Source organism: Barbus barbus (genome assembly GCF_936440315.1).
Source record: "Barbus barbus genome assembly, chromosome: 30".
Classification (NCBI taxonomy): Eukaryota; Metazoa; Chordata; class Actinopteri; order Cypriniformes; family Cyprinidae; genus Barbus; species Barbus barbus.
The window spans coordinates 16,273,354-16,294,344 of record NC_136758.1 but is presented as its reverse complement, the minus strand read 5'-3'; the positions used below and the strand labels follow the sequence as shown (position 1 = coordinate 16,294,344).

Here is a 20,991-nt window from a genome sequence, read left to right as displayed (position 1 = left end):
TGATTTCTTTTCTTTTCAACTTACTTTCCCCAAAATTCGTATGGTTGTGTAGCACAATTTCTATAGAAAGAATAAGCAGCACATCTGTTTCAACATAAATAAAAATGATTTCTGAAGAATAATGCGACAATGGGATTTTAAAATATATCAAACTAGATAAGAGTTCTTTTAAATTGTACTAATATTTCACAATATTATGGGTTTTACTGTATTTTTGATCAAATAGGTGCAGTCTTGGTAAGCATAAGAGACTTCTTTTAAAAACATTAACAATTAATGTTAATTTTCCCAAACTTTTGACTGGTACTATACTTTAAACTGTCCATCTATCATGATTGACATGAATAGGAAATAATAATAATAATAATAGTTTATGTTGGGTTGTTAGTGTGTGTAAATGCATGTCTTACCTTAAGAGTGCTCTGGAGGGCACGGAGTGTGTGTATCTTCTCATTGATAACAGGGTTTTTGTTGCGTTTGATGAAGGATTTACGTAGCTGATCGTGAGTCGTCGGCTGATTCTGACCAATCAGAGACACTCCTCCTTTCTTTAGGCTATGAAACATTTCATCCATCTCATCTACTTTTCCTGAGAGACATAGAGAGATTCTGCTTGTTTAGTGAAAGTATTGTTTTTTATTAAAGAACTCATTTTAGCTTTGAAAGGGCTATAAAGATTTAAAGAGACAAGATATAAAGAGGCTGATAAAATTTACAATGATCCTTTACCTGCAATTTTACTGCCCCCTGCTTGTGAAATGGTTATTGGCTCTGACATCCTGTTCTGCTTTCCCTTTGTTCGAGGAAGTGTGTTTGATTGTGTTTGAGTTTTCTATGACAAAATAAAGAAGAAACTCTGTTAAAAATTCTATGTTCTATAGGAAATTTCCTCATTTGCAAGTTCATGGAAAAATGTATAATTCTGTTTATTGTAAAATTCTGTATTTATTGCAGATGTTCCAAGCAGCTCTTTTCCACAAAATAAAGGTGAAGTGGTAATATTCTATACTACATTTGAAACGTTTGTTACGTTTATTCAGCAAGGACCAAAAGTGACAGTGAAGACATATATAATGTCACATTAAAAAAGTATCACAGTTGTCACAAAAATATTAGCAGCAGAACGGTTTACAACACTAATAATATTAAGAAGTGTTTCTTGAGCACTAAATCAGCTTATTTAAATGATTTCATTTAAATAATTTCATTAAGTCATGTGAAACTAAAGACTGGAGTTACAATTATTACAATTATAAAATTTAATATTTCACAAAATTTGTGTTTTACTGTATTTTTGATTGAACCTAAAAACAATAAAATCATACTGGTTTGGAATAACATGAGTGTTTGTGCATGTGTGTCTGTTTTCCCTCACTGTATGGACTTTCTTCCGATGAGAATGTGGTGAACGTGATGATTCCTCCTCAGATTCAGTTTCGCTGTAACATTCTGACAACATAAACATTTTACATTAATAAAGTAGTACATAAACAGCATATATACCATGAAAAATGCATTACCACACATAATACAGCAAAGAGGCGTAATAAATATATTTCTGTTGGAATCATAATCATATGAAACAAAACATACACTCATAAGCTGACTGCTGATTTTCACACATACTCCGATGATTGACAAAAAAGTAGCATTTTATCAATCAAAACTGATATTGTAGTGCAGATTTCATTTGGCATTGCATATTTTGACAGAACTTGGAGCCGTCACAGAGCCGCCTTAACATGGCAGTGAAAAGATGCCAGCTATTAAAAATAACTGAATGTGAATGTGTTGTTTTCCTACCTTCTTCACTGTCTGGCTGACTTTGAACAAATTTCTTATGTTTCTGAATGGCTGCGATTAAGCAATTAATCCATCTGTTGAGACAGAGAGAGGTCAGTGATTTAGTTTCCCATTTGCACTTCAGGTGATTTGTATTGTGTTGTATTAGGTGAAGGCCAGTAGGGGGCAGAGGTGACCTGTGAGAAATCCTGAATGTGTAAAACTATGGAATGTGTATGTGTGCTGTAGTACAGAGCAATAATAGGCAGGTAAACATGAGGTGGGAGTATTTAAGTATTTTAATCTCCAATGCCACAAACCGACCGACACTGTTACGCTGTGTATCTGACTCTGAGCGTCTGCTGACTCACTGCTTTACTGCAGCTCCTCAAGAGCTACTCAAGAGGTCAAAGCCATTAAGACTCATTCTAGAGTTCAGAGCTTTTCATAAAAGGCTAAGATCGACTAGTGCAACCTAGCAACAGAATATCTGGACAACTGTGCCTGAAAATAATGGACCTAAATGGCATGAAACTCTTTAGAAGAGTCACCTGATATTGGTCTAATATTATCGTTTCTCAAACGAGTGGGGGAATTATACATGATAGTTAATATAACTGCACAGGGTTCTCTCCTGAAATCATATCATCAGCTCTATTTTTAGAGGTAACAAGCACCTGAGTTCCACTGGTCATGGGGCAAATCATGAAGTGTAAAAGAGCTCCAATCTTTAGTGCTGTTACATAACGTGCTCCACTCCAAATTACTCCAGAGGCACCATGCAGTGGCTGTTGAATTATCTGACCAAACAGTAAAAACTTATTTTTACAAAAATATGTTTATAAATAACAAATACAAGCCTTTACCAACCATTACAATAACGGTTCTCAACTAGTTGGCCAATCCCACAAGGGGGCTTCAGCAGGGACGAATTATGACGCAGAGGTGCCCTGGGCACGGACTGATTATAGGCCCCCCTCAGTTGAAATTTTTCTTAAATTCAAATAGCAATGGATTTTATCTACACTAAGTGAAAATAGCAGTATTTTTAGCGATATGTTATTTACACTAAGTGCAAATAGCTATAGATTATATTTACACTATGTTAAAATAGCAGGATTTAATTTTTTTAATTAAAAATAAATGCCTTTACGATGTGATATGAGATTTGAAAAGGGAGAAAAAAAGTTCGGTAAAAGGCGGGTTCGAACCCTAGGCAATCGCGTCAAAAAACCACCATACCCGCTTTACCATCTGTTGCCACTGGAGTGATTGGTTATAATCTTGACAGTCCCAATCACACGTTGGTGGGCGGAATTAGTGTAAATAGCTTCTGCCAACTGCAGTCAGGCCAGCCTCCACTTTGAAAAACACGGTCATTCTAGGCTTTTATTGTATTATTTCTCATCAGTTATTTTCATATTATTTGGAAATTCTACATTTAATATTACTCGATATTTGAAGTCATTTTCATTTTATCAGACCGTTTTTTAAACATTTGTAATATTTAAAATGTATTTATTTATTCGTTCATTAATTAATTAATTTATTCATTATTGACAGAGAAACTGGCTTAATAAATGAATGCCAGAGATCGCTTCTGAGTTTACTCCTTATTACCGCAACGCGTAGTATGCGCGCACCACAAAATAACGTGGCGGCTAGAATGACCGTGTTTTTCAAACTGGAGGCTGGCCTGACCGGAGTCTCTGCCAAAAGGTGGGCTATTTGCACTAAGTGTAAATAAACACTCCGTTTACATTATCAAAGAACATTATCATTGACTTAGCCAGAATTAAAGCACTCTCAAAAACTCCCATTAATCACTGAAGTTGCTTACATTGTGAAATTAATATATTGCTTATATCGTAGGCACTTATGCACTTTGTTGTTTCTGATGAGAGAAATCGGCAGAGAGCAGAATTCATTCAGGGAGCGCGCGCACTGAACAAAACAGCTGTTTCAGCGAAAACTCATCTGGACGCCTCTTATTGGACATTGTACTCATAAACTCAACAGAATCACGTGTGATTGGTTATAATGCCCAGTGCTTTAGAAAAACGCTGCTGTCTCTGGCTCCGTGCCAGCCAGCGAAGTTGAGCGAACACAGATTTTAATTTAGCTGATGATGTTCCGCACTGAATGATCTAATCACACCGGTGTGATCATTTATTAAATATAACAAAAATATTATTCGGCTATTTTTTATTTTTATTTTTTGTCTTTTGGAAGCTGCATTCAAAATCCACTTGCCTCAAAAATCTGAGGGGGCACGGTTGAAATCGTTCTGGGAGTAGCGGTATTTCGGCTGGGCCCCCCTCTGGTCCAGTGCCCTGGGTACGTGCCCAGTAGGCCCGTGCTTTAATCTGTCCCTGGGCTTCCTAAGCTTCCAATGAGCCCAAATATGTCTTAATTATTTAAAGGTATAGTTCAGAAATTCTGTCATTAATTACCTCCTGTTGTTCCAAACCCATAAGATCTTCCATGTGACATAAGTGTCACATAAGTGTGACATAAAATCAACCTTAATTTTAGGAAGCTACGAGAATACTTGTGCAAAGAAAACAAAAATAATGACTTTATTCAACAATTTCTTCTCTTCCTTGTACAGTGAATGTACAGTGAATATACCACGACTGAGGTGCCCTTGAGCAAGGCACCGAACATAAAAATAAACTCAGCTGTCAGTATTCTAAACTCTCCCACACAGTATTTACACTATTTGTGACCTCAACCCGTGAATTGCTTATAGTTGGCTATGCACATTCAGTACCTTCACATCACACACTCCACCTTTAAAAATACAATATCACTGCATCTAACACATCTATTTAAATTCAAAGGTCAAAGCACAATCATTTGCACATGAAGATGCAGGTGCACAGCAAGATCTAATCATTGTGACATTTCACTACTCAATGATTTTTACAAAATGCTCTCTAAGCTATGAAGTCATGAATGACTGTCGTTTGGATGCAAGAAAATGCTTGTTTATATGGAGCCACACTCACTTGCTCATGTCGGTTACATTATCAGCAGCGAAGAAAAAATTGTGGAAGCGCTGGTGGCACATTTTAAATACACTAGGAGATAAAGAGAAAGAGAGAGAAAGAGATCAGATGATAATAATATTAGGACAGAGGCCTTAGCAGCTTAATGAAAAAACAAAAAACTAATTTGTCATCATGGTGACAGGTTGTGCTGTTCAGTGTCTGTAGACTGCGGGGGAACATCTGAGGAATGCAAAGTGTAATTCTGTTATTCACACATCTCCGGCTAACTGCCCTCCTGCATCTGATATTCTCACAGCCAAGCACAAACACAGAGTCCGAGGAGACCGATGACTTCTGTTTCTTTATGACAGTGTGAACACAAACAATCACGCTGAATGGGGTTTAATGTCTTTCAGTCAACAGATATGCTTCCCTTCAAATTTGACTTAGCTGCAAATAATGAATGGGTAACCAAATCCAGCATGCTCTGTATAGTGCAGGAGATACTCACTACTTCCTCTTGTGTTCTCCTGCGCTCTCTATACTGTAGCTGCCGATCTTGATTAAGCCCTCCGCCTTCTCCTCCTGCACAAATATATGGGTTCAATAATTATTTTAAATACATCTACATGACCAGATTCTGTTAAGAGACAGAGAAACACAGATATTATAATTCTGGCTGATACCGATAAGTAGATAATTACTCTCATGTTATGGACAAATGGCCGATATTAAAATTCAACACTATTACACTATTAGATATGTTTGACTCCGCACCATTTTTTCATGAATGACTTTTGGGACTTCACCTTGTCCGTCCAACAAAGATGTATACTGTTAGCTGCTCTCACAGCAGCAAAAAAATTGCTAGCCAACCATTGGAATCCTCCTCACACAATGGACAGACGAACCTGGACTGTGTATTTGTTGGACATTATCTCGATGGAACTCTGAACTTCTTGTATAAATGGATCTAATGTGAAAACTGCAAATTTATGGCATTCAGCTTTTAATGTTGTGTCATCTTTTCTAACATTTTTGTAAAAATTATTTTATTGTTATTTATCCATTTATATAAATTTATTATTATTATTTATTTATTTTTAAGTCTACCAGGGGGTGGGATTGGTTGGGGTGCTGCTTTTTGCACAGCTGCTTTTTGTTTTATATTACTGTTCCCAGAAGAAAATTCAATAAACAGTTGTTAACAAAAAAAAAAAAAAAAATTCAACACTATTTTGTCTCAGTAAGTTAAAGGAACAGTCCACCCAAAATAAACATTCTGTCATCATTTCTATCATTTACTCACCATCATATTGTTCCAGACCTGTATGACTTTCTTTTTTCTGGGAACATGAAATGTAATATTTGGAAGAATGCTGGTAAACATACAGTTTGACATTGACTTCCATTGTGTGGACAAAAAAAAACAAAGAAAAAAACTATGGAATGGGTACCAAAATCTTGAATTTTTTTTATACCAACAACAGAAAATGACAGATTTCACATTTTTGGATGAACTATCCCTTTAAAAACAAAACTCTTGAAAATATCGAAAGTTAGTCATTTTAAATGGAAAAAGTACATTTAGGCATCACAACATTATCATGCACAGTAAATGGATATTCATTTTAAGATTAGTTAGAGATTCTATTTTAGTTATTGTTTTTTAATATATTTCTTACAGAAAGTAAAATCTTAAAGAGTAACTATAAATAACCACTAGATGATGAAAAAGGTATTCTAAATGTAAAAATAGGAGGAAATAAAACACAATTAAATATTCAATAAAAAAAACAAACTGTAATATCATCTGTTCAATATGTTACCAATACTTATGATACTTGTAATTTGTTACACTTTATAAACATGTATATTTGCATCTACTTTGTACCTCTTTGCAAGTAAACTTGTACTAACCTGTTGGCTGGTATACCAATACAGTGTAGGACCTTTCAGGACGAACCAAAATCTCTGCCATTTCTGAGCCATGAAGACATTTGTTTCTTTTCTCTTCTTCCAGAGCCATCCGTCACAGTCTGGGCGGCCAAGTTCACGACAGGACACCCTCCTACGGCTCAGCGCTGTCCGTGTTCCTTAAGTGTTCATATGAATCAGGGTAGTGTCATTATTTTTGCAGTGGATGAAATAAGATGTCCTAGAAAAAGTAGTGAATGAACAAATCCATGCCTGACCTTTAGTAGAGCTCTTTTTGTTCTCCTTTTCCTCCTGGGGTAAAAAGAAACATATAATTACTTTGAGATCACAGGGTTTAAAGAAGACCCTCTGTTGATTTCATCAAGGTTGCCAACTTGCCACATTAGAAACTCTTTATTGTGAGATGCCCCAAGAGATGCTTCTCAATGACTCACTCAAGTTTATCATGCTCAAGGCCACAAGGGTGACAAATAATTATAGTATCTCTCCAAAACGGACCTTGCTTTTTGACTATGAAAAAGTGCAAAGTGTACTGAGCTGTATGCCATAACAAATTATTGCTTACAAATGTAATAATTTTTTTTGTTCTTACTGTTAGTCCTGCCATGTCAGGACAGGAGCTAGTGCTGGCTCGGTTGAGCTCTGAGCTTTGTGGGAACGGACTGCTTTCTGCAGATGAACCTACTTCCAAACTGTTTCGACTTGCATGCAGAGAATCTACAAAAGTGAAGACCGATTGAAACATTTTTAGAGAGCTTATTTTTAGAGCTGTAAATGTCCATAAGCTAAACAACAAATCTACAGAATGTCACATTTTATTATTGGGTGATTTAACCCATAGATGTTTTACCAGCTAAGAAGTTCAGCACTTTTAGAGTTTCATCCTTCTATCTGATTTGAGCATAAGTATTGGAACAGTTGCCTAACAGGTCTTTCTAAGTGATCAGCTGTGTCCTGTTGCATTAATTCTTCAGATATTAAAAGAAGGGAATGTGTCGTATCAGTTATATCCATTACTTCTGTATTCTGAATCCTGCAATCGATGATGACACACACAAACCAGGATGAAGATGAGGGAGCTGACTTTGAGAGAAAAGCAAGCAATTTCGACCTGATCGACTGAGAAAACAACAGTAGTTGATGGTAGACAAATCATAAAAGCTGTGAAAATTAACCCAAAAAGACGGGTCTGTAAAATCACCAACAACTTCCAGAAAGCTGGGGTGATGCTCTGACAATCTACTGTCCTCAGGAGACTTTGACACAGAATTACAGATGCTACACAGCAAGATGCAAACCTCTGACCAGCACCAAAAATAGAAAGGCAAGATTAGAGTTTGCAAAAAAGCACAAAGGTGAGCCCAAGAATCTGGTGATGTCTACGGGTCACAGACTGCTGTGATTGTGGACAAGGGATCTGCAACTAAATAATAGCTTTTAATCTTTTATATCTGCTTTATGTTCAACTGTCCCAATACTTATGCTTGCATCAATGAGTGGGATGAACTCTAAAAGTGCTGTTTTTTTTATTTGGAAAAACATGTATGCGTTGAAATGGATAATAATAAAATGTGACATTCTGTAGTTTTGTCTCATATTCATCTTTTAATCATATTTTCAAATGTCTTGACTCCACAGCCAAAATAGCAATTTTGTCTTTACTGTTCCAATACTTATGGAGGGCACTGTATGTATATATATATATATATATATATATATATATATATATATATATATATATATGTCTTGGATATTTTCTTTAAGTCTGTTGTAACTCTTACCTGCCCCTGGCTTTAATGTGCTTGCCTGATGTTCATTAGAGTTTTGGGCTGATTTCTCCCGTCTGAAACTATATATGCCATCTGATGCTGATCTGTGATACATAAACACACACATATACACTATATGAAAGCATATAACACCAAACAATTTATGAAAAAACACAGTCGGCAAAGTGGCACTTTGCAGCACAACCAGGGTTGGGAGGGTTACTTTTAAAACGTATTCCGTTACAGTTACAAATTACTTCATCAAAAAAGTATTCAGTAACGTAATCCAAGTATCACAATTTGAAAGTAATGTAATCTGATTACTTTTGGATTCCTTTTAGTTACATATGTAAATAAAGTCAAAAAAGCAACATCTAAGTAGACCGCTTTTATTTAACTGTGACTTTAAAATTAAAACTAATAAAAACTATAGTAAAAACTATTTGAAACTATTAAAAATCGTGTCTTGTTTCACCATCTAGATTCTAGATATTACAGCCCCTATATATTTTTATATAAAAGGTTATGCAGACATCTAGTGGCTATACAGTTTAGTTTTACAGTTTTATTTTTATTATTATTATTATAATTTCTTTACATGTAGCCTACAAGTAAAAATAAATATTGTTTATACACAACATTAATAAATTTACACCATATACATATTAGTCTATTTTAAGCCTATGTCGAAATGTGAAATGCTATATGATCTTTTTTTATTTCATTGACTGATCCGAGGTGTGGTGACTTTAGAGCTAGCAAACTTGCACACAACTGCAGTCATGCACACCATTGAATTTTAAGTCACTAACAAAAACTAAATTTTAACTAACATGATAATTTCCATGCTATTGTACCTGTAAAATGTTCAAGTTGGTTCTTCGTTAAATCAAGAGTCTTCATGCATAGCTTACGCTGTACAACTATGTTATTTCTTTTATCCTTTTTGAAGACAAAATAACTGTGAAATTTCCAGACATGAAAACGTTTTTCCCAGCAGGAAGAATCGTAATTAACTGTAGCAGCGTCTCATGCAGTGTTTGAGGAGAATAATTCTAGACGGGTGTTATTTGCGCACGTACCAGCAGGTGGCTCATGTGCGTCAGCAGGTGTCAACAGAACCAGCAACAATGATGAAGCAGCGCTAAATATAGAGTTATTATTTCAAAACCTCATTTATTTAATTTTAAATTAAACAAATGTAATCCTTATAGTATTCCCAGTTTTTACAAAATGTAACTGTAATCTGAATACTTGGGATTCTTTGGACTAACGGATTACAGTTACTAGATTTTTGTATACTGATTACGTAACGCCGTTACATATATTCCGTTACTCCTCAAGCCTGAGCACAACATATACAGAAGCAGCTTTAATGCTATGAAAACTGACCCAAACACACACATACTAATAGTTCACATTCAAATCCAGTTCAACCATGCTATACACACACACACAGACCTGAGATAGCGGATCGCTCGCATGTCCTCACTGTAGCTCACAGAAAACAGTTATGAAACAAGAATTTAGTTTATGAAACACACAGGCAGAGAAATGGAGATTTTCACTTCTTATACACAGTAAGTTTACTGTAAAAGAGTATGTATACTATAATTTCTTCCCCTCAATGTTTTAACAACAAACATGAAATGAGTGAGAAATGCCTCTACAGAGCCTAAAAATCATACAAATTTAGCATCAGAAAAAGCAATGTAGTGTTTATAGGAGCATCTGAGGATATTCAGCAGAGCCGAACTCACCTGAAAGACAGAGAGCGAACTGAAGCTGTCACCCTGCCCAAAAGAGAATGTCTGTTTTTCTCTTCTTCTTCTTCTTCGTCTTCCTCCTCTTTCTGAAAGTATGGAATTGATAAGAATAAAGAGATGCTTGGAAAAACCCAATGTCACCGCAGAGATTGACTCATGTGGCAAGTGTGTTTTTTTGTGGCGACACAATTTAGGTGTGTGACAACGAGTTTATGAGCACATTTTCATGTCTTGTGAATGATCGTGGTAAGTTTGTGGCATGTTTAAGTAGTTTTATCTGTCTTTTTCCAGTAAGACTGTGTGCTAGTGCCAGTGTTTGGGTTTATTAAGAAATACTTTGGGCTAGGGACCAAGGCAGCATTAAACACTATAATAATATATTAATGATACTAAAGCAGCACTTGAATGTGCTTGATAGCATCAAAAATGAATGTAAAAAAGCCTTGTGTCTGCATTCTTCAGTATGTAATGGTTCTGGTAAGGATCTGTGTGCTTGTCACATCCCTGTGGATCAGTCCCTCAGGGTCACCAACAGGGTCACCATTTTAAAAGCCACATGACTGCTACATCACACACTGTCCTACTGAGTGTTTGCAGTCACAGGAGACTAGAGGGAAGGAAGTCACTTTTGTCATGATGATGCTCTTAATGCACAACAAGTTCAAAAGAAAATTTGATTGTCTCTTTCATTTGAAAATGTTTATTTTAGTGTGCATGTCTGAGTCTGTTTGTGTGAGGGAATATGTAATCATTTCAGTGTCACAAAGAGGAAATGTGTGTGTTGCTTAATGAACAAGCACAGCCACATATGACGTGTGAACATGTGACGTCAATAAATCTGTTGCAAAGCAACCACTAAAAGAACCAACACTGAAAAACGCTTGCAGCACCTCATATGAGACTCATGTGTTCATTTCAATCTGGTTTTCAATACTGTCGAAACACTTTGGCTTTGTTCAGTCAGGCGGACAGCAAAAATCTTTTTTTTTATCTGACTGCAATACCAAAAAACAACTTTGTTAGAAATCTGATATTTTTTGTCATTATTACACATGAATGTACATTAATTTATGCTCACTCTTTCATCATATAGGGAACTGCATGACATTCATTATATAGTGAAATGGTAAATGAATGAATGTCACTAAAATATATACAATATGTATATATTCACATATTGTAATATATATACACAATACAATATGTGAATAGATACCGTATATTGGTGATATGTGACATGAAACCCCATTCCAGCCACATAATAAAATCATGCTTTGGTAAATCATAATAATACAAATAATCACAGTAATGACATAAATTGATAACAATGATCAAATGCTGACAGAGAAGTCATAATTATATGAGGGACAAATTGAAAGTGACCTAAGTCAAAAAGAATGAGATAAAAAGTCATAATTATAATGCAAAGTCAAAATTGTCATGACTATGACATTTCAAGTTGTGTCAATTATGATTTACTAAAGCATGATTTTTGATGTGGCAGAAATGGGCTTCCATAGATAAGTCATGATAGTGAAAATCTCAGTTGTATTGAGTGCAGTGAGTTCACTTGCAAAATGAATAACAGTGTGGACGTTCAAATTCAAGATCAAATTTGATAACCAAATCAGATTTGTGTCAGCGTTAACAAAGCTTTAAGGCCATAAAACTGATTTCAGTGTCTTTGAGCTAAACTGCTAGTATAAATGTAGTATTTTAATGTATAAATAATGTCAACAATTATTTTGAAAATGCTTAAAGTGGCATATGTCGAAGAAAAGGATGAGCCTCTAGTACCTCAGACTTGGCTCGGCTTTCTTTGCGTTTCAGGAACGCTGGAAGCCTCCTCAAAACCAGAGTGACTCCATTTGGATTTTCCTCCAGTTTTTGAATAAGGTTTGCCTGGCTCCAGCCAACCTGAAATAGGATGTATCGTTTACATTGCATGAAATAAATGTATATTTGCATCCAAAATGGTGTTTCTTTTGTACCTAATGCTTGCTGCTGCACCTATCTTTGCGTCATAAAACTGCTAGATTTTCTTTTAATCATTTAATTTAAAATGCCTTTTTAATCTCTTTCTCTTTATCTGAAATAACTATTGTTTATTATTCTTCTGTGCCTATCAGTAATTACAGGACACTGTACAGGATCAAACTATTGATGATCTAAATTAGTGGACAAAAGACATCTGTTCAAATCCAGTGGGATTTCAAATCAAATGGACGGAAGTCTTACTGTGCCAAACCGGGGTTCTGCCCCTCTCATTAGAACCCTGGCTAATGTCCTTCCTTACAGCAGTCTTTATGTAAATAACACCAGTATATCACTGTTAGTACAGTTAAACATCATTAGCATTGAGCTGTTTTCACTTACCACTATCTGTCCGTTGACCTGAATGACTTCATCTCCCGCTAAAATCTTCTCACAGATCTCTGTAGGAGACTGTAAGACAGGATTTATGGTTATGTACAACACAGTGTTCTAAGACACACTAGTGAGTATAAGAGCACCAAAAACCCTTCTACCAATAATAACCAAAGGAATGATTGCAATGGCTTAGAAGGAACCACCATAAGCAGAAACCTCATGCCCATTCAAACTGGCATATGCCCCTTTTTAAGCCAAGTGGATTTTGAATGCAACATCAACATCTTTAAGATTGGATGATTATTATACACTACCATTCAAAACTTCGGGGTCAGAAATATTTAAAATTAATAAAATAATACATTTGCATTTTACAATATATTAAAATAGAAAACAGTTATTCTAAATTGTAATATCATTTCAAAATATTACTGTTTTTTTCTGTATTTTTGAACAAATGATTGCAGCTCTGGTGAGCATAAGACACCTCTTTAAAAAAAATCCTATCCCCAAACTTTTGAATGGTAATGGATGTTAAAATATTTTTGGATGCATTAGTGTTTGTGTGTGTGTGTTTGACTAAATATGGGTCTTTTATTAAACTTTTTTTTAGATGAAACTAAAGGATATGACATCACGACTCCCTCTTCCCCTATTTCTGGCCCTAAAGAAAGCAGTTTACGTGGAAGCATAATTTTATCTCATTCTCACGAGTCATAATACAAAAGAAAAATTCAAACAATTCAAACCCACAATTCTTGTTTTAAACGAGTCCAGAAACCTTTAAACTAGCCCACTTTTTCCCTAGGAGGAAGTTAACCTTTCGCTCACTCAGTTATGAGCCAATTCATTTACGTGTTCATTCACTACAAACACAAGCTCACATATCTCCCAGCAGACAATTTAGGGAATGATTTACATCTATTTATGCCAAAACAAAACACAAATTTCCCTCCCTAAATAAATACATTAAGAAAAGAAAATGATGCTTTTCAATCTTGGTAAAATATACTGAAGCGCTGGGGTACCATCAACCTGTCCTACCTCTGCTGCTGCTCCAGTGACAAAATGATTTCTGGATCCTGTGGTGGTGATCTCAATTCCCTATGTGAGAGAAATAATGTGCATATCAAGCCAAGAATATCTTAAACCTCAGCTAGACTAGAATTCAATGGATTTGATATTGGCTCCTGTAAGTGAGATGAGAATCCGGGCTGGTAATTGGTCCATGAACCCTGCTGGTTTGCTATAATATTCAGCCCTCTTTGCAGCATTATGGCAAGAAATACAAAAGGAGAACTGAGGGAGCATGTTCAGACCAGCACTGGTCAATGAATCGACTGCAGTATCAGATTTCAGCCCAAGTTGGATCTAGAGACCTCCTGCTTAAGAGACAATAAACCAGTATAGTCTAACCTCAGGCTAACTGAATCCATTAGTATGTGTCAGATCAATAATAATCAATCATGTCCAATTATTAGTGAAGTGAAGTGACATTCAGCCAAGTATGGTGACCCATACTCGGAATTCGTGCTCTGCATTTAACCCATCCAACGTGCACACACACAGCAGTGAACACACACACACACCGTGAACACACACCCGGAGCAGTGGGCAGCCATTTTATGCTGCAGCGCCCGGGGAGCAGTTGGGGGTTCGGTGCCTTGCTCAAGGGCACCTCAGTCGTGGTATTGAGGGTGGAGAGAGCGCTGGACATTCACTCCCCCCACCTACAATTCCTGCCGACCGGAGACTCGAACCTGCAACCTTCGGATTACAAGTCCGACTCTCTAACCATTAGGCCACGACTTCCCTGTCAAATTATATTCTTTGAATCTTGTTTTCTCCAAAGCATGCCAGCTCATTATGTCAAAATATAAACCTAATGTGTTTTCCCACAACCTCTCTCCAGAAAACAGGAGAGACAGGTCTCACTTGGCAAGAATCACAAGTATTTTTTATATTTTGACAGACATTCCTTTGTCAATAAACTTCAGTGCGATGAACAGTGTGAAAACCTGCTATTGAATTTCCTTGCATGGTTTGTGGATGACTGCCAATGTAATCATTCATGTTTCATTGTGGGTTTTGGGTCTGATTTGAAGACACACAAAATATAAAGGCCCCAAATTCATTTCAAATATGTCAAAAATGATTAAAAAAAAGACTATGTGAGCTTTCAGAGCATGACTGTTCTTAAACAAACCAGGACAAATTTAAACCAATCATACAATTTTTAATTGAATATTTGATCAGTCCACAGACACCTTACAGAAGAACTTCTCTTTTGTGGAGCTGCCATGTGTTTGTATCTAAGGTGCAGAAAAGAAGAGCTTTATATAATTAAACTCCCTTTAAATAGCTTCACCCTTAGCAACATGTTAGCTGAATACAATACAAAAAGTGAAAGGACTGTCTGAGTAGAAATGATTTCAGCTGTGTTTAAAGAAGGAGTTAAAAAGAGACAGAGAGGGAGAAAGATGATGTTGAAACTCCATCTGTTCCTCTAAGCATGATTAGTTTGTTATCATTCACAAAACTAGAGTGTAAATTTAAGGAACCCTGTCAAAGTATCCAAATAAATATTGAATACAGAAAATTACTTGAACCTTAGTCATTGTACAAATGATTTTTCAAAGTTAAAATTAAAACAAGATCACTGGAGTACATTTTACAAGAAAATAACATTTCAGTCTTTCAACTTCAAAGTTTCATGTTTAATTCAATGCATCACTAGTCTTTTCCTTGTAATTAATTGTGAAATATCTGACTGAAAATTGTTTCAAAGACAATTTTTTCACAGTGCTACTGAAAGCCACAGAAGAATAAGAAACGCAATTGGACAACAAGGAGAAGAGGATGAAATAGAAAAATCAAATTATAAATGATAAGATGCCTTACCACTTGATCTCCTGGTGAGGCTGGGACCAGGTCAACACTCTCCAGCTGGGCAGTATGGGTAAGAAGAGGCAACGGAGTAACGGTAAAAATCTCATCACACACCGCTACCAACTGACGACACTAGAGAAAGAGACAGAAAGAAAAAGATGGGTTATCATTCTGAACTAATGACTATAATCACATATATTATTGGAATATAGAGGATTATGTAGGCTACACTATCATTTAACTGTTTGGTGTTGTAAAATGTTATTTGGAAGTAAACTGATCAACAGTGACAGACATTTATAATGTTAAAAAAAGATTCCTATTTCAAAACATCTTCATATGAATTTTGTATTCATGAAAGAATCCTGAATAAAATCACTGTAGTATCACCGTTTCCTTGGTGAGCATATTAAATTTTTCTCCAAAACATTTAAAAAAATCCCACTGACCCCAAACTTTTGAACGGCAAATGTAAGTGTAAATATAATACATTTACATAATATAATATTAATATCATGAATACCATAATATAATATTAAAAGAATGTTCCAAGCTCAATACAAGTTCAGCTCTATCAACACCATCTGTGACTCTTGTTTACCACAGTAAATACATCTTTAACTACAAGTAAAAATGACATTTACAACAATTACAGTACTGGAAGTCTATTAAGTATTATCCTGGGGTAATGTTAAAGCATACCCTGCAGTCCCAATGATGAAAGGATGATTCAGAAAACTTCTAATTAAAAGTTCAAATACCACACTTTTAATATTTAATAAAGTATTGTAACAAAAATACAAGCTGCACATTTGCTTACAACTTTATAAGTTTATTACACTACTAAACTATTTTTGCAAGTGAAAATTAATTTCTGTGGTAATCGACAGCATATCGGTTACGTGTACCACAGAAAGTTTGTATTTGTGTGTAATTTCTGTCACTGAAATGTATTCATATATTCATATGAACATCATAACTGCATGCATAAGGCTACAATATTATAATCTAATACAGTATAATAATAATAATAATATATGACTATATTAATGTCATTTAAAGAATCAAAAGACATGTAGAAAGTAAGAGTGAAAAGAGAAGACCCATGATCTCTTACTATAGATATAATGTCCTTCTCCTTTTCAAATACAGTGGTTTCCTACAGGGAAGAGAGAGAGAGAGAAATGAGAACATTTACTAAAAATGCGAGTGCTTCCACCCACTGAGGATTTTAATCCAGAATTCAAAGATCTACAAACACACATGAGGGGAGTTCACCTAACTCACTCACTTCAGCGTAGTGTTTGGACCAATCAGACACACATTTATTCGTTATATTTAATGAATAATCCAGCAAACCCTCTCATCCAACAAACAATCTGTGAGGGTCTATGGACAAAAACTTTCCTCCTTGTCACTCATAGACAAACCTTTCTACAGATAAACATGCATGTGTGTATGATTTTAACTATCTTGTATAATGTCTCTTGCATTGTATTTTGTTTTATGCATGCTTTATGAGTGAAGTACTAGTTAACCCCACCTATATTGTGTCTCCAAATTAATGCTCATTTGATGACGCACACTTTGGTGTACACCACCTTCTCATAGAATGCCAGGTGTGTGTAATTTAATGTAGACTGCCAGAGCCTTTCGAACCATGCTCTCAGACAAAGGGTCATAAACCCCCCAAATATTTCCAGCCTCCCGCTTGGAAATTCAGCCTTTCTCATTGGTCAAGCCCATCCTGAAAGGTGTGTTTCTTCCCTGACTTTAAAGGGCTCACACACAGGTCCGCCTCGCTTCTGAAGATTGCTGCCTGTGTGGTTTCACTCACGGAGCGCCTGAGCCGGTGTGGCGTGCCCGGCAGACCCCAACATAGAGCCGTGTGCGGTCTCCTCAGCCTGGGGAGATTGCTCCTGACCACTGGAGTTTAATACCACTGGAGTTCATCTTCACTCAACCCTGGAATTCACCATCATGGAATGGCCTTCGCTCAGATATTTCTCTCTCCCCGCTCCCGACAGTCTCTGCATCTTCATCTATGGACTGCGGCCTGCAGTTCCACTGCAGCCCACAGGGCCAACAGGCCTCATTTTACACCCAGCAATGTGCTTACTTAGGAGAGAGAACTCTCTCAACCCCAACAGAGTCAAGAACAACCTCAGAGACTCAAGAGATTGCAACTTCGGCCATCGAATGGAACCATCCAGACCGTCTTCAGAAGCTTCACGGGACTCTCGTTCTCGTTGCAAGTACCCAAATGCAAGTATAGTTCCCTGCACCACACAGAGGTTTGTTGTAAGCTATCCTTCCTATGTACCATGTATGTGTGATGTGTGTGTGTGTGTGTGTGTGTATATATATATATATATATATATATATATGTATGTTTGTTTAGTCTAGTTATGTGTTTGTGATTTAGTTAATAAAACTTTGTGCACAATACATATGAGTATTTGTTTCTGATTCCCTGCTTGCAACTAAGTCAATTTAACAATCTCGATCTTGTTACATGCTCTGAGTAGTACTAATTTTATTAACATCCAAATATTATAATTAATTATAAAGAGTTGTGATTAATTATTAATATTCCCCCTTTAGCTAACATTACTACACCAGGGCTGATTCAATTCCTTCACACCTCTCAATGAAACACGTCCTCAAACAGAGTGACACTACACACCGCTAACATACAGCCAGCAACCTGTACAAGACCTAAGAATAAGATTACATACACACAAGCACTCACTCATACTGATGACTGGAACATGTAGATCATAGTCTAATTAAAGGATTAGGGCGGCTGCTGAGGATCGGTGCCAAGAGAAAAAGTGTTTGAACCAGATTTACTGATGAGCCAGATCTTATGTAACATCCCTAAAGATAAACACTGAATCCCAGACCACCAACAGATTCACTTCAGCCAATACACAACTCACTCAGCCATGAAGTTCAGCACAAATAAAACCAAAACAAATAAGGGCTCATATCCAAGCTCAGATCTGTTTGTATTGGCTAAACGGATTCAGAGTTAACCCATCTGAGGCATGAAAGTATGTACTTACTGGACTCAGGTATGCGAGAGAGAGTTTATGACATGACGCGCAGCTGAAGTATTTTGTGGGAGGTATGTGTGTGTGACACCGACGGCTCACTTCTCATAAATTTAAACAGGTGTGTCACCTCATGAAATCAACACACACAAAAACAATTAGGCTCACAAAGAGTTTTATTTGAATTAATTCATTTCCAGTGGTCCGTTAAAACCTAACAGGTTCAGAACAAAGTAAGAGGTAAACCATCAGTATTGTTAGGGCAAGAATCACTATTACTAATTTTCATACTATTGCTTGTCAACTTGAGCTTAACATTTAATTATGTATATTATACAGCATTTTATAAATATGTGTGTGTTAAATATTTGACCCTGGACCACAAAACCAGCCATAAGGGTAAAAAAAAAATAAAAAAAATTGAGATTTATACATCATCTGCAAGCTGAATAAATACGATTTCCATTGATGTATGGTTTGTTAGGATAGGACAATATTTGGAAATGATGCAACTATTTGAAAGTCTGGAATCTGAGGTTGTTTTGATATATTTATGGTAGAAAATTTACAAAATATGTCCATGGAACATGATCTTTACTTAATAACCTAATGATTTTTGGCATAAAAGAAAAATCGATAATTTTGACCCCTACAATGTATTGTTGGCTATTGCTACAAACATACCCGTACAACTTATGACTGGTTTTGCAGTCCAGGGTCACATATATGAACTATGTGATTTTTTTTTATTTTTATTTTTTGAATAAATATTGTTTAAAAATAAAACCATGAATTTAATATTTTTGCATTTTATTTTATATTTCTTATATCTTTATTTTATTTTACTCTTTACTTTACTCTTACTATATTTTATAACTGTGGTAAGTGAAAATGTGGCCCAACTGGCCAAATAGGAAAATACTACAGTTCGGGGCCAATAAACACCCGCTTTACAATAGGTTAAAAATACTTGTTATGCTAGCATTGTGGTGACAACATATGCATGGGCAACCACTACTCATATTTTCTTTAAAAATGTTGTTTAGAAATAAACCCCTCAGTTCCCCTATAAATACACACACAGTTTGGAGTAAAACAGATCTGACAGAGAGTTAGCGATTTAACACAGCAGTGACTGCTGGGATTCCACTTTAAACGAGAGCAATTATCTGCTTTGTTTGAGGTGATTGATAAGTATATGGTTGTGCTTCCAAGCAGGTGCTTGGAACTAAGATGTGCCGTTGCCAAGGAAACAGATGTAAACATAAAAGTGATGGAATGGTCAGGATGGAATGATGTGGAAGGTCAAACAGGGCATGTAATTTAGTGTAATGTCTTCTACTGTATATTCACACCCTGTCAAAGAAAACTGCCAGAGTGTCTTTTTATAGATCATTATGGTACAGTTCAAGCACAGGTCAGTCCTTACTGCTGATTTGAGAGCCATCTCACTGATTTACAGCAATAAATCTCATCCTAATCACATCCAGGAAAAGCAAGGCTAATCTGAATCAGAAACTACACACGAAGAGTTTATTTGCAAAAACAGATAATATAACCCAACCGCAGTTTGATTGAGATTAATTGGAATGCACAATGAAAAAACATGATTTCAAAAATAAAAAATTATCTGTTTTTGCAAATGAACTCTTCACATATTTTTGCAGAATCAACTGTTATTTTTGTTAGACATGTCTGCTACCATTTGTGTATTTAATAATGTTTTTAAATTCAATTATCCTTTGACCTACAAACAACAGTGTAGCTTTGTCACCACTGTTATATATGTTACCATTTTAAAAACCCATTTCACAGGAAATTTCACATTACAAATATCCACAAAAATCAGCACCGAAATCCGGTCAACAGCTAATGTATATAACAAAGTCCTTATCCTTATTTTTTCTATTTCAATAATCCATTACACTCGGATATTTGCCACAATACAGACGAAAAGATCTGTTGCTACTTTGAATAAGGTAAGAATGAGAGAATCTTTTGTCTTTTGATATTTATTCTGTGCATTGTTTTGCACTGGGGTTCTTTTCCCCTGTTTTCTTTGTATGCATGCAGCCGAGCAAATGCATAACTAAATGTATACCTGAAAACTAAAACTCAAAACTCAGTTTAAAAACTGAAAAGCAGAAAGACACCTGATATTCATTTTCTCTCCAGTCCCGCTGTTTTCCTCATCTTTTAGTTCTATTGAGGCTGACGTCCTCACACAAAGGAGCTTCATTCAGCTCCAAAGCTTTTACCTTATTATCCTCTAGTTCCCAACAAAGCTCCTCATTTCACACTGATAATGATCATTAACTCTGTTTTCAACACTGCAGAAAGAGAGAGAGCTTTCCTCAGTGATAAAACACAGGTCAGACCTACTCTTTCTATCCTCTATCATTTTCTCCCTCTCTTTGTCTGTAGCTGT

At 35.9% G+C, this 20,991-nt stretch overlaps 1 protein-coding gene across 2 annotated transcripts in view; it reads right to left on the bottom strand.

The window, feature by feature from the left end:
- The window catches only part of LOC306850199 (connector enhancer of kinase suppressor of ras 1-like), a 33,282-nt gene that overhangs the window by 966 nt on the left and 11,325 nt on the right, over positions 1 to 20,991 (bottom strand). The window contains exons 5-20 of one of the 2 annotated variants that reach the window (XM_079385701.1): positions 16,625 to 16,666; positions 15,520 to 15,639; positions 13,663 to 13,722; positions 12,625 to 12,693; positions 12,046 to 12,165; positions 10,243 to 10,334; positions 8,495 to 8,586; positions 7,306 to 7,430; positions 6,971 to 7,004; positions 6,696 to 6,871; positions 5,287 to 5,360; positions 4,794 to 4,865; positions 1,804 to 1,877; positions 1,376 to 1,449; positions 730 to 832; positions 411 to 589 (exon numbers count right to left, since the gene is read on the bottom strand). In XM_079385701.1, the coding sequence (XP_079241827.1) occupies positions 411 to 589; positions 730 to 832; positions 1,376 to 1,449; positions 1,804 to 1,877; positions 4,794 to 4,865; positions 5,287 to 5,360; positions 6,696 to 6,871; positions 6,971 to 7,004; positions 7,306 to 7,430; positions 8,495 to 8,586; positions 10,243 to 10,334; positions 12,046 to 12,165; positions 12,625 to 12,693; positions 13,663 to 13,722; positions 15,520 to 15,639; positions 16,625 to 16,666 (1,506 nt within the window). The remainder of the gene's footprint in view (positions 1 to 410; positions 590 to 729; positions 833 to 1,375; positions 1,450 to 1,803; positions 1,878 to 4,793; positions 4,866 to 5,286; positions 5,361 to 6,695; positions 6,872 to 6,970; positions 7,005 to 7,305; positions 7,431 to 8,494; positions 8,587 to 10,242; positions 10,335 to 12,045; positions 12,166 to 12,624; positions 12,694 to 13,662; positions 13,723 to 15,519; positions 15,640 to 16,624; positions 16,667 to 20,991) is intronic. The other variant, XM_079385702.1, reaches the window with a different exon arrangement.